Here is a 13,533-nt window from a genome sequence, read left to right as displayed (position 1 = left end):
TACTTGAACAAAGAATGAAACAAACAGGGCCTTCCCCTTTTCTTTGTCTGTTAGTTTGATCCGAAATTTCGTCTCAACTTACTGCTGGACGTTTACTGAATCCAATCCAAGGAAATATGGCGAAATTTCAGAAGTGGGATAATTTATTAAGTCCATATAATTTCAAAATCAACACAAAGGTCCCTAAAACATGAACTTTTATTGAATTTGTTATATGCTTCATCTGAAGGGTTACAGTTCAAACTTATTTGAGTTGGAATTTATATATGTAAATTTTTAAGGAACAAAATACATGGGATTGGGAATCTTAAAAGTGCGGTTTCCCACATATTCTCCTTGCAAATCACTCCACTGATCGCCCACATTCCCCCAAATTCTGTAGCCTTCTTCCATTAACTGTTTCCGAATTCCAGATTTGTAAGCCACTGCAGTTTTGCCTCTGTCACTTTCACTCCTGTGCCCACAGAAACATATTTAAAACTTAAATGAAGTCGTTGACTTAGAAAATACGGCTTAAAAACTGCAGTTTTTGTCTGACCTCATAATCAGCTTTTCGTAGCCACTGAATCCCTGATTACGCAAATTCTCTCGAGTGACCTCCCCGAAAGTGGCTTCATCTCTGCCAGTCACCAGGATGATTTTGAATCCACCTTCAACCAGCTTGCTAAACAGCACAAGCATGGCAGGAATCGAAGGGCAACCTCCCTTTAACGCCCATGCCTTGAACCCAGATGGATCATATGGATCACACCTGCATATAACTCAAAACTTAACTCCGCATGAACACAAAATCATAACGATAATGACTGCATATATAAATCAATTATACAGCTTTATGTTGATGTACCCGTAACGCTTTCCTCTGTAGTAGAAAACGTTTGAGATGCAAGTGTCATCGACATCGAGAATCCAGGCGTCCATGCCATCGTCGGAAACAACGATTTCATTAACATAGCTTAAGATTTGCTCCACAATCAGCTCGACATCTCTGTCATATTGGCCGCCGATCATGTAAGTTTCAATGTAGCGCAGGCACTGAGTTGGGACAGTGCGCCATGCACGTACATTGTTGGCCTCGACTGCGAGCCTCCAGCTCAGGCAAAAGCTGATGCTTTGCTGAGAATCACTCGCACTTCTCGAGTGCGGAGGCCTCATGCCAGTGGCCTTGGTAAAAATCGCAAGCAGCAGAAACAACAGTAGTTCCTTTACGGGCTGCATCATTGCCTTTAATAACATAAGTTCCTGCTTTTCCTACACGAAGAAATCAAATCAATTAGATGAATTGAATTCTAACAAAATAAAAAAACCAACTCTTTGCAAACATGTTTTGTGGATACATTTCCCAGATATATAACTGATTAAACAATGACTTAGATCAAAATTAAGTCTACTAAATTCTGTCGTGCCTGTGGAATTTATGTTGCACTGGGGTCATAGGAAGGTTAACACTTACGAAGATGACAATGAACTTAGAATCAGGAGAAGACTGAGTCAAATTTTTCAGCACAAAACTTACGACGCAGAGGATTAAGTAAAGGTGTTATCATATTTATATATAGAAAAGGTGGGCTGATTAAAGAAAGAATGGTAAAGTAATGAGAAGATGGGGGAGCAAGTTTCTGTGTAACTAGGAGATGAGAAGGAATAACGTATGGTGTAGGGCAAATCAATCTAGCATTAGATTTGGTTGAAGGTCGTTTTCTGGTGGAAATTCCCAGGAAAGTGATGAGAGAAAGATCCATCCTGTCAAAATTATTTTTACCAAATTAGCTGCTGCTTTGTCTGCCACGTGAATTAATTGATTGAACCTATGTTTTTCTTTACTTAAATGATTGAGCTACGTATACGTATACTGTATACGTATAAAGCAGATAAGAAAAGAAGATGCTAAGTCAACAATAAGAGATTAAGTTGAAGAGAAGTTATTCTATTTCTACCTCTCAAGTCCAGAAAATAAGTATAAAAATGAAGTGGGGCAATTAAGATATAGACTTGTTGGGGTCACTGATATCTTGGAAAGGAAAAGGAAGATCATGAACAAGGAATAATATAACGAATTGCAGAAGAATGTCTTTGTGATTGTAACTATTATAAGTTAAGGAAGGTATAATCAATCAAGCACACCATTAATGGCCCCAAGGCCATCTATACATGCTAAAATGTTGAAGATGCATGCATCCGAGCAGCCGATCGACAATGGCCATGTGATGGAAAGTTTTAAATTTCAATAAGAAAAATCGAAGAAGATGATCATTAATGAACCTGGATTACCTAACTATTGAAGAAGGAGGAGATAGAGAGAGCTATAACATTGCATGAAATTTTGGAAAATATATATGTATAGTACATGAACTAGTGTATATAGATATACCAAAACAATATATATGGAGCAAGAAGAAGTTATAAAGTCCTTAAAACAAGAGACATTTTTAGAAATGAAGTTGGATGTTTACTTATATATAGCAAAATAAATCGGTGGGGGTGGCGTCAGAAAGCAAAAAACAGGTTGGGAAATGTGATTGGAGAGTATATCCCAGAAGTGGGTTGGAGAAAATTATTGATGATGATGAAGAAGAAGAATTGAGTAGCAACAACCGGCAAGGTTTGTGAGAGCTGGGATTATTAGTAGAGAAAGCCATGACAAAGTGGAAATGGAGTCAGAGACCATCAACTTCACAGAAGTGGAGGTCCAGCCGTCACTGTGCCATTCCATAACATTGCATTTTGCATGGGTTGGTTGGAAAGTTTTAAGAAATATTTGATCCCCATTTAGTCTTATTCTCCATCATCATCATCATCAAGTACTATATTTTCCACCTCAAAAGACGAAGTGTTTATTAATTAGCTTAATCATAAAGTGAATAGCTGGTGCATAAACAATTATGCACCAGCTACACCGCCTAAAATATTTCTGTATTTTCCTCCATAATGGTGGTACGCACATGCATTGACGGAGCATTTTCTTCTGCATTATATTCTGATAAAGGGCTGACCTATCCATGGATATATCAATAAACAAGTGAATGTGTGATTGAACCACCAATGGAAGTGTGAGAGAGATTCAAGGAGGGAGGCAGAATTGAGCCAATAAAGAAGGAATAATATTGAGATTGGATCACACGTAATGTAAAGCAAATATTTGATATAATTTTATGGGAAAAGTAGTGTTAGAAAGAAGTCAACTTATGTTAAAGATGTAAATTAGTGGGCATGATACAAAGAGTGGTAGCTACTAGCTAGGGTTTATCCAATCAAAACATAAAATTTGAAATTGGGAGAAGGTAGAGAGGGGGTGGGATTATTTTGTGTATTAGGCCAGCTCCCTATTTCAACTAGTAAGATGGTTTGTGTATCTTCCATTGTCGGCAACCCAATCCAAGTCAATTTAGTATCTCCTCAAAATGGAGGATGAGCTGTGTTTGACTTTACTATTAAGCACATAGTCATTAACAAGAATCATTACCTCTAATCCATTTTTCATTACCTAAAATTAACCTACCTGAGACCATTCATTCCAAGTATTGTAAGTTGCTAATTATATCCTTATATGTATATTGGTTTGTTTTAATTAGTATTAAATTATGCTCTCCCACAACCCCATTTTCACGATTAGGTTATGATCTTATTTTGCCCACCACTACTATAGGAATCATTATTCTAGCTACCAATGTTTTTAAACTCAACCTGGGCCTTGACCTGGGTTAAGGAGCCAATTCCTAAGTTAGGAGATCCCACTGGTAGGTCAAATCAGTGACATAAACATAAAACCAAAAAAAAAAAATAAAAAAAAAAACCATAAAAAAATTCTAACAGTACATATAGGTTTGAAATCCAGCAAACACACCCATACGTGCGAAACAAAACTCCACTTCAGAATCAGAGCATATCCACGATTGATCAATCATTCAATCAAACCAAAACACAACCAAACACAATCAGCATCAACTTGAGAATGACAGTGCGATGAGATGGTAGCTCGGGGAAGGTGAGAAAGCTTGTTCGCGTGCGGTTGGGGAGGCACAAAGTGTTGGGCGATTGATCGGTGTAGCAAGTGGCGGGCGATGATCAGCGAGCAAACTCAAGCCGTGGTGAATGGGGTTTTGGTGTGGAGAAGGAGATGGTGCTGATGGTGGTGTCAGGTGGAGTGATTGTCATTAGAAGCGATAGGAAATTGGCCTAAAGATTGGCAGTTGTGCAAACCAGCAAGTGGACGGCGATTGACGATTGACGGGTTCACTTGGCTTGAGATGGTAGGAGTTGTGTCATGGAGGTGAAGGTGATGCCGATTATAGTGTCAAGTGGTTGCAATGGCATCGGAATCAGTGAAAATGGCTCGCGGCGACGCCAACACTGTAGCAAATTTTAGTAACCCGATTTAGCCACCAAGTTGGTTGAACTGGCGATTTGATACTGTTCCACTGATTCAACCGCTAGTCAATTCGTGTTAATAGGGGCCTCAAACCAAAGAAGGGGCCGATCAATGGTCGAACCAATCGAACCAACCAGTCCGGTCCAGGTTTCAAATCATTGTTGGCTACTAAGATGTTTCAATTCATATATTGTCTCTTGTTTACCCATGAATTCAATAGTAGATCTAAAGTTTTAAATTATATCCCATGAATTAACTTCTTAAACTATATGAAGTCATTTTATTGTAAGGTTTGTTTAGCTCTCACAATACATATCATATGTATGATTTGAATTCATTCCTTTTCTTATCGTGAAATTAAACAAATAAATCATGATAATATGAATATTTCAATAACTAGCCATTGATCATTCCCTTTTGATAAAACTTTGTTTATGGAGGCCTCTTCGTCCAATTTCCTCAATTTGGTGTAGCAAAATATTTTAACTCTCAATATTTTTTAAAGATTAATAATCCCACCCGCATACATCATTTGCCTTCCATTTTTTTTAAACCGTGTGTCTTAACCACATATCCCAGCACTGGTCCAACCATTTGAGTTACCCAAGAACCAAGGGGGTAAATCTGTTATTTTTTTTGTGTAGCTATATATCAAATTCTTGTTTAACAATAAGTCAGATTCAACCATCAATATTCATCTACTTGAAATATTTGTGTGAATATTTTGCATATGGGTAAACTTCCATATTATTATGAAATAATAAGTATGTGTGTGTGTGTGTGTGTTTAATATGAGAGATTCACGACACCTCAAATATTAGTTCGTCCATAAAAATAGTATGAATACCAAATACATATGAATTATTAAATGAATAATATGAGTTTTATAGCAAGTTGATGGGAGAAGATGGCGACTTGCAAAGCTATCCTGCAAGTTCTTTCTTTAGCTGTCTACGTTGTACCATTACATTCAATAATTCAACTCTTAGGCTCTTACCACATATTTGGATATAGCAACCTCTCATGTACTTCAATAAAGAATTTAAGATGTAAAGTGAATTTGGTTTGTTCATACGAGTTAGCCAAACGATCAATTCTCTCTATTCCCGAATTATAGGGTTCAACCAGATTCTAAGTTCAATGTTAGGTTCATTTCAAAGATTTATTCTCAAAGACTATAGGGTTCAACATGACTCTAATTTCAAATTTGGGTTTGTTTCAAAGATTTCTTACCAAAAATTATAGGGTTTGATGGGATTCAAATTTCAAAAGCGGGTTTGCAAAGAGAATTGAGAAATTATCATCAGTCCCTACAGGTTTGAAATCCAGCAAACACACCCCTACGTGCGAAACAAAACTCCACTTCAGAATCAGAGAATATCCATGATCGATCAATCATTCAACCAAACCCAAACACAACCAAACACAATCAGCATCAACTTAGGAATGACAGTGCAACGAGATGGTAGCTAGGGGAAGGTGAGAAAGCTTCTTTGCATGCGGTTGGGGAGGCACAAAGTGTTGGGCGATTGATCGGTGCAGTAAGTGGCGGACAATGATCAGTGAGCAAACTCAAGCCGTGGTGAATGGGGTTTTGGTGTGGAGAAGGAGATGGTGCTGATGGTGTTATCAAGTGGAGTGATTGTCGTCGAAGCGATAGGGAATTAGCCTAAAGATAGGCAGTCGTGCGAACTAGCAAGTGGACGGCAATCGAGATCGGCGGGTTCACTTGGCTTAAGATGGTAGGAGTTGTGTCCTGGAGGTGAAGGTGATGTCGATGGTAGTGTCAAGTGGTTGCAATGGCATCGGAATCAGCAAAAATGGCTAGCGGCGACGCCGGCACTATAGCAAATTTTAATTTTAGGGATTTTAGTAAACCAATTTAGCCACCAAGTTGGTTGAACCGACGGTTTGGTACTATTCCGCCGGTTCAACCGCTAGTCAATCCGGGTTAATGGGGGCCTCGGACTAAAGAAGGGGTCGATCAATGGTCGAACCGGTCAGTCCGATCCAGGTTTCAAATCATTGCTGGCTACTAAGATGTTTCAATTTGTATATTGTCTCTTGTTTACCCATGAATTCAATAGTAGATCAAAAGTTTTAAATTATATCCCATGAATTAACTTCATTAACTATATAAAGTCATTTTATTGTAAGGTTTGTTTAGCTCTCACAATACATATCATATCATATCATATCATATGTATGATTTGAATTCATTCCTTTTCATATGGTGAAATTAAACAAATAAATCATGATAATATGAATATTTTAGTAACTAATCATTGATCATTCCCTTTTGATAAAACTTTGTTTATGGTGGCCTCTTCATCCAATTTCCTCAGTTTGGTGTAGCAAAATATTTTAACTCTCGATATTTTTTAAAGATTGAATAATCCCACCTACATACATCATTTGCCTTCCATTTTTTTCAGACCGTGCGCATTAACCACATATTTCAGCACTCGTCCAACCATTTGACTTACCCAAGAGCCAAGGTGGGTAATCTGTTATTTCTTTTCTATAGCTATATATCAAATTCTTATTTAACAATGGTTAGCCATTTCCGTCGTTACAAGTATCATTACAATTAATGAAAAATAAGTCAAATTCAACAATCAATATTCATCTAGTTGATATATTTGTGTGAATATTTTGCATATGGGTAAACTTCCATATTATTATGAAATAATAAGTGTGTGTGTGTATATATATATATAATGATGTGTTTAATACGAGAGATTCACGAAACCTCAAATATTAGTTCGTCCATAAAAATAGTATGAATACCAAATACATATGAATTGTTAAATGAATAATATGAGTTTTATAGCAAGTTGATAGGAGAAGATGGCGACTTGCAAAGCTACTTTGCAAGTTCTTTCTTTAGCTGTCTACGTTGTACTATTACATTCAATAATGCACCTCTTACCACATATTTGGATATAGCAACCTCTCCTGTACTTCAATAAAGAATTTAAGATGTAAAGTGAATTTGGTTTGTTCATACGAGTTAGTCGAACGATCAATCCTCTCTATTCCCGAATTATAGGGTTCAACCAGATTCTAAATTAAATGTCAGGTTCATTTCAAATATTTATTCTCAAAGACTATAGGGTTCAACATGACTCTAATTTCAAATTTGGGTTCGTTTCAAAGATTTCTTTCCAAAGATTATAGGGTTTGATGGGATTCCAATTTCAAAAGCGGGTTTGCAAAGAGAATTTGGAGGATTTTTGGATTACACAAAAACATTAATAATAGCAAGACTTTAGCCATTTGGGTGGGTTATCCAAAGGTCTTGTATTCGAGTCTCACAAAGTAATCATCTATCATATTTGTAACTTATCTGGTTCATTTGGCTTATAGGTTGTTCAATAGATTTTAAAAATTAGTTAAGATGGGTACAAACTAGCCCGAATACCCGGTTATTAAAAAAAAAAAAATAACAACATGGGCAAATTGTGAAACATCAAAGTAAGTGTTGTTGTCGGATACATTGATTTATGAATGATGAATGTGGTTTCTGAGGAAGCATCACATGGCTTAATGGCTCCTTGGGCTTGGTATGTTGGTCCATATGTTTCTCTCACATCCTTTTCCAAAATGGTCCAAATATCACAAGTCTTGGTCTTCTTTTTATCCATCATGGCCCATCATCGATTCATGTAATATCCTGTGCTTGCCCTTGCCCTTGCCCTTGCCCCCACTCATTTGATGTTTACGTATTTGCCCACCCACCACCATTCTTCAACATTAATCAAATCAAACATCACAACTTCTCTCTACCTTCATCATATCATGCAAATTCATCACATTATTTACATTTTTTACTAAAACTATGTAATGGGTCGATATGTATAACGTTTAGTATCCATCGCTTATAACTAGGGTTATAAGGATATTTAATCTTATTCTCTTCTAGCTTTCGTCTCTCAATGTTAGCCGATAATCCTCCCATCAACATCTGCACGCAAGTAGCATGCTCTTCAAAGGACTCAACCCCATAACTAAACTCTGATATCACTAGTCAAAATTAGACAATTATCACCATCAGTCCTATACAACGATCCAATGTGACTCTACCTCCAAGCTTCCGCCATTACAGGATATTGGCCCACCTAACCAATACAACAAAGTGTTTTTATTGTTTATGATTTTTTTTTTTTTTTTTTAAATCTCTACGCATTTCACCATTCTATCGAAAATTTCATTTACTTGAACCATGCTCTAGCTTAGTAATTATCCACAACTTCCCCATGGTTGAACGTTCATCGATAACAATACCCAAATTTGAACATAAATATTCGAAAACTACCTGACTTAAAAAGATGCTCATTTATCGTTGGTGGGTGTTATGTCTCATGAAACACACCTATAAAATAAGAAAAAGTTGTTTACTTGCAATCACCTAAACATTCATAATTAATCATATAATTATATATAAAATAATGACCTTAATTGTCAAAATTAATCCAACTAACTTTGAAGGAGTGGTTGGGATAATGAGAGAAGTGATCACATTCATCTTTATATGGGTGAGACATCATATCTTAAAAATTTCCCAAATATAACTATATACTATATAAATAACACATTAATTAATAAAAATTTTACAATAAGGTCGGTGGGTCCAAAATTTATCATATTATTATTATTATTATTAACAAATCAAAACTCCATGTGACACCCACACAATCACCCCCTTTTGTTTAATTACATTTAAGCACAGATCTTAAAGCTAATTATTAATTAATTAATTAATTAATTACGCTAAATGGCAAATTAATGGATCTCTCTTCTCACTGTCTTTTTCATTTCATATGACGTAAATTAAAAAATAAATATTTAAAAAAAATGGAAAAATAAAAATTTGAGAAGCTGGCTTTGCATATACTACTACTGCCATTGTGTAGCGGTGGATCTCTCTCTCTGTCTCTCGGTTATGGTGGAGGAAAGGAAGGTAATTAGTGTGAAATGATGAACAGGTCAAGGAATATTCCTGCGGCGGAGGGAATGCAGTTACGGAGTCACCGCCGTGGTCAAAGTTTGACCGGCGGATTGTCGAAGGACGTGTCGGATGAGAACCAGCTTGACCTTTTCTCTAAGACTCGTCGTACTCTGTCCGTTGCGTCCTCCGATGATTCTTCTGATGGTGAGTCATTTTTTTGGATTTTATTATCTGGGGAGGAAAAACGGTGGCGTTTTGGCTGATGTTAGTTAGTTATGAAAAATTTTAACAGTTTCGGTGAAGCTGGGGAGACTGTCAGTTGGATCAGCGAAATTGGCAAGGAGTGGGATCGATGATCTGTTGTCGTCTACGGAGGGAGGAAAGCACGATTATGACTGGTAATTTTTTTTTAATAATCATATGTTTACTAAGTCAAGGTTTGGATCTTTAATATCTTTAGTTTGTTTATTTGAATCTGATGCAGTATGAAACCAAGTCATTAATTGAAAATTTGCTTGTTTTTGTTTGTTTGTTTGTTTAGTAACATCTTTAGAGACATTTGAGTGAGTCTTGCGGTTGATATGGCTTCTGCCATTGAGATGTTTATTTATCTTGAGATAGTTAGAGAATCGACTAAATATTAAGATAACATTTACAGGGAGGACCTCACTTTAGGAGATCACTGCCTGTGTTGAATTAGTGGCTTACTTTTTTTTTTTTTTTTATTAAATCTGTTAATGAAATTAGGCTTCTTACTCCTCCTGGCACTCCTCTCTTACCTTCATCCGATGGAAGTGAATTTCAAACAAACCCAGTTGCTCCGAGAAGCAGTTCCTTGGCTAGATCTGTTTCCACTACAAAGGCTTCAAGGGTATGTGTTTTCATCCTTATCTTAACTCTGCCTCCCTTCCCTGGTTTAATGAATAGATGTTAGACTCAACGTTTGCAGTGTGATTGTTCTTTTCCTTTGGATGGGAGGAGGGGGTGATTCATGACAAACAACATAATATTGTTTTGGCTGCCCAAGATTCAAAAAGTTGAAAATAATTAATTGAGAGTAAAATTTTCTTGTAATTTGGCTTGCATTTAATTAACGTTGAAGTTTGTGAGTGTGATTGATTAAAATCTCTTGCTGTCTTTTGTTTCAGCTTTCAGTTTCACAATCGGAAAGTAACCATACCGCAAGACCAGCCAGAAGCAGTTCAGTGACTCGCTCTTCAGTTTCTTCTTCACAATATAGTACTTATTCTTCTAATAGAGGACCTTCAATCCTCAATACTAGCTCAGCTTCAGTCTCATCTTACACTAGACCTGCCTCCCCGAGTACACGTTCTGCATCAAGACCTTCCACACCATCGTCCCGCCCAACTGCATCCAGATCTTCAACTCCTTCTAGAACCCGTCCTTCTCTCACCAGCTCTTCTGTTGACCGGACCCGACCAACCCAAAATTCAAGGCCATCAACTCCAAGTTCTAGGCCTCAAATCCCTGCAAACTTGAATTCCACAGCTTCCCGATCAAACTCTCGTCCATCAACTCCCACTCGTCGGAATCCAGTTTCTTCCATAATTCCAGCAGTGGGTCCTTCAAATTCAGCTGGCCGTGTTATGTCAAATGGGCGCACTTCTGGACCAGCATCTCGACCCAGCTCCCCAAGCCCCCGAGTTCGGCCCCCACAACAGCCAGTTGTTCCTCCTGATTTTCCTCTTGACACACCACCAAACCTTAGAACAACTTTGCCACCAGACAGGCCAGTGTCTGCAGGTAGGTCCAGGCCAGGTTCTGTAACTGTAAAAGGGAACCCAGAAGCTACTGGCTCTGTAAATATGCCAAGAAGACATTCATCACCCATTGTGTCGAGGGGAAGACTCACAGACCCCCCTGGAAGGAGTCGTACTCCTGCCAATGGGCATACTGACATACCAGAGTCTCGAAGGACCTCACACATCTCCGAGTTGTCGATGCGGAAACCTGTAAAGCCCTCATCTACAGTACCAGAGAGCACTGGATTTGGGAGGACAATATCCAAAAAATCACTGGACATGGCCATCAGGCATATGGTATGTATTTTCCTCTGCATCAAAATGTGATATATTAATTAATTAGTTGGAGTGTGAAAATAACATCAACTAGCTTAACTAAATGGTTTGGCATATAGAGAGTCATCTACGGATTAATTTTCCATCTGGTTTTTGCTTCATTTTTTCTTTCGGTAGGTTTTCTCTCTTAGTAGTCACTTTTTTTTTTTTTTTAATCTCCTACCAGAACTGAAATTAAATAAAGGAGAAAAAGATACATCAGGACTTTTCCAAATTTTAATGCTATTATTCAAATTACATTCAACTTTCTAAGCCCCGTCTGTGTGGAATAAGTGATTTCAAGATAACAAATAGAGGATATGACCCACTATCATAGAAGTTGGTTACTTCTTGGCTGCTGCAATGACTATTGTCTCAGTCATACTGCAACAACATTTGCATTTCTATCAATCACAACTTCTAATGAACTGAATGATTAATTTCAAATACAGTTGTTTGGGATATGACTGAAGAAATCTATTTCAGGTTAGTAGTTTGTTTTTTGCCCATGCCAGATGATGTTTTTACTTTAAAGATATCAGCTAGGTAATTCCCTTCTGTCTGAAGTGGCAGCCGATTTGCTTCGGTATTTGAGTGGGAGCTTGTATCTATGGCTTGTGTAATAGCTGCATAAGGGGGTAGTAACAACGGTGGGTTTTGTTATTACTGCTAGTGCAAAGTAAGAGATTTCATCATCTTAGGTTGCAAGTTAATAGAAATTCTTTCTGCTGTAGGAGACAAGCTATATCACTTGAGATAAATCCTAACCATATATCTATATCTGATGTAGGATATAAGAAATGGTTCAGGGAGCATCCGTCAACTTTCAGGCACCACCCTCTTCCCTCAGAGTATTCGATCTGCCACTTCTAAAACCCATTCTGCTCGAGCTTTGGAATCTGTGAACATCAATGGAGGCCTCCAAAATAGGGGCATTTGGGAGAGAGGAAACAGCATCAGCAGAACCTCAGAAAATGGAAATGATGCAAATGATGGACGATACTCTGCAAAGTTGAGTGAAGTAGACATCTATGAAAGCTCCCGTTATGATGCATTACTACTTAAAGAGGATTTGAAGAACACAAATTGGCTGCATAGTATCGATGATAAATCCGAACAAGGACTGATTTTTGATAACGGGTTCGACCCACTGCCAGAACCCTTCGGCCTGTTATAGCATATCGGAGAATTGGGTTTTTTCTTTTTCTTTTTTCTCTTTGATAATTTTTAAATTATATTCTATGCTCTTACCATTATTTGGTTACTTTGGAAGAATGGAATCTGTCAACTTCTATCACTAAAACACCTGAGTGTAGAGGCTGTATTTTTCTGCAAAAGATAATGGCTCTATTATCTGTCTTCAATTATTTGCATTTTATGCTTCAAATTTGTAAGTGTATCAAGCATCATAGTAACCTTGTGTAAGATAACGCCTTGGCACCCATGGGCAGCAAAATAGCCAATCAACCTGGGTATATGTTGTGCATTTTAGTACCATACAGTTTTGAGGCTAACTGATTTGGCAGGTGAGTTGTTACATACTCTTGAGTGGATTTTGACTTTCATGACCATCATTATTTTATTTTTTTTTATGACCAAAGGTGTCCGACTCAGTTTACGTACGACTTAACTAATTTTTCTATACCCTGAAACTATCGGTCAAGTAAAAGCTCTAATGATTATCTCTATTAACAATCGAAAAGAGACTTAAATTTTAGACTTCTTAAGCAATATATCTAAGAGTCTTTATTGAATCACTCAGGGTTAGTTACATGGCCATCATCAAGCTGTCTTAATCAACTATGTAATACTTTTCTATGGGTTCTAGTTCAAATATAATGGGTCTATGAGAGTATGTTACATTAATGTGGTAATTTCAACATCGGAAGAGTAGTGAGTCTACTAACACGGGAGAAGCCCATAGTTTACTAGTCAGCCCATTAGTCCAATGGAGTGGCTGTCCATGCTTGTTCCTATCTTGAAATTTCGTTTTACATACCACAATATTGCATGAGTTACCTGGGTCAAAAGGCAAAGATGACACATTCAAATCAAATTTCAATGCCAAGATGAGATAGAGGACAAAGGGAAAAACAAAAAACAAAAAACAGTAGGACCGAAAGAAAAGGCAGACT

The 13,533-nt window shown here is 37.4% G+C and overlaps 2 protein-coding genes across 5 annotated transcripts; one reads left to right on the top strand and one right to left on the bottom strand.

The window, feature by feature from the left end:
• Positions 1–186: 186 nt before the first annotated feature.
• Positions 187–2,420, bottom strand: LOC116105196 (acid phosphatase 1). Of its 4 annotated transcripts, none has more exons than XM_031391634.1 (4): positions 2,372–2,420; positions 848–1,251; positions 539–751; positions 187–454 (listed from the first exon to the last, which is right to left on the bottom strand). In XM_031391634.1, exons 2-4 carry the CDS (start codon positions 1,234–1,236, stop codon positions 277–279), a joined length of 780 nt encoding a protein of 259 aa, XP_031247494.1. In that variant the 5' UTR covers positions 1,237–1,251; positions 2,372–2,420; the 3' UTR covers positions 187–276. The 4 variants fall into 4 exon arrangements, with proteins under 4 accessions (XP_031247494.1, XP_031247493.1, XP_031247492.1 ...); XM_031391633.1 differs by having other exon boundaries at positions 2,177–2,415; XM_031391632.1 differs by having other exon boundaries at positions 2,272–2,415.
• A 6,816-nt stretch (positions 2,421–9,236) lies between these two features.
• LOC116105197 (sialidase) lies at positions 9,237–12,785 on the top strand. The gene is made up of 5 exons (XM_031391636.1): positions 9,237–9,524; positions 9,613–9,718; positions 10,068–10,191; positions 10,469–11,380; positions 12,189–12,785. Exons 1-5 carry the CDS (start codon positions 9,347–9,349, stop codon positions 12,573–12,575), a joined length of 1,707 nt encoding a protein of 568 aa, XP_031247496.1. The 5' UTR covers positions 9,237–9,346; the 3' UTR covers positions 12,576–12,785.
• The last annotated feature ends 748 nt before the right edge of the window (positions 12,786–13,533 follow it).

The sequence above is a fragment of the Pistacia vera genome, unplaced genomic scaffold (assembly GCF_008641045.1).
Source record: "Pistacia vera cultivar Batoury unplaced genomic scaffold, PisVer_v2 Contig495, whole genome shotgun sequence".
Taxonomy (NCBI): Eukaryota; Viridiplantae; Streptophyta; class Magnoliopsida; order Sapindales; family Anacardiaceae; genus Pistacia; species Pistacia vera.
This window is presented reverse-complemented; position numbering and strand designations above follow the sequence as displayed.

Bases quoted from the DNA above. Each gene is read 5' to 3' on its own strand.
- LOC116105197 (XM_031391636.1), top strand. From the start codon at position 9,347: ATGATGAACAGGTCAAGGAATATTCCTGCGGCGGAGGGAATGCAGTTA. The intron at 9,719-10,067 runs GTAATTTTTTTT...TAATGAAATTAG, and splicing joins GGAAAGCACGATTATGACTG to GCTTCTTACTCCTCCTGGCA. The intron at 10,192-10,468 runs GTATGTGTTTTC...CTTTTGTTTCAG, and splicing joins CCACTACAAAGGCTTCAAGG to CTTTCAGTTTCACAATCGGA.
- LOC116105196 (XM_031391634.1), bottom strand. From the start codon at position 1,236: ATGTTATTAAAGGCAATGATGCAGCCCGTAAAGGAACTACTGTTGTTT. The intron at 752-847 runs GTACATCAACAT...AGTTATATGCAG, and splicing joins TACAGAGGAAAGCGTTACGG to GTGTGATCCATATGATCCAT. The intron at 455-538 runs GTCAGACAAAAA...CTGTGGGCACAG, and splicing joins TACGAAAAGCTGATTATGAG to GAGTGAAAGTGACAGAGGCA.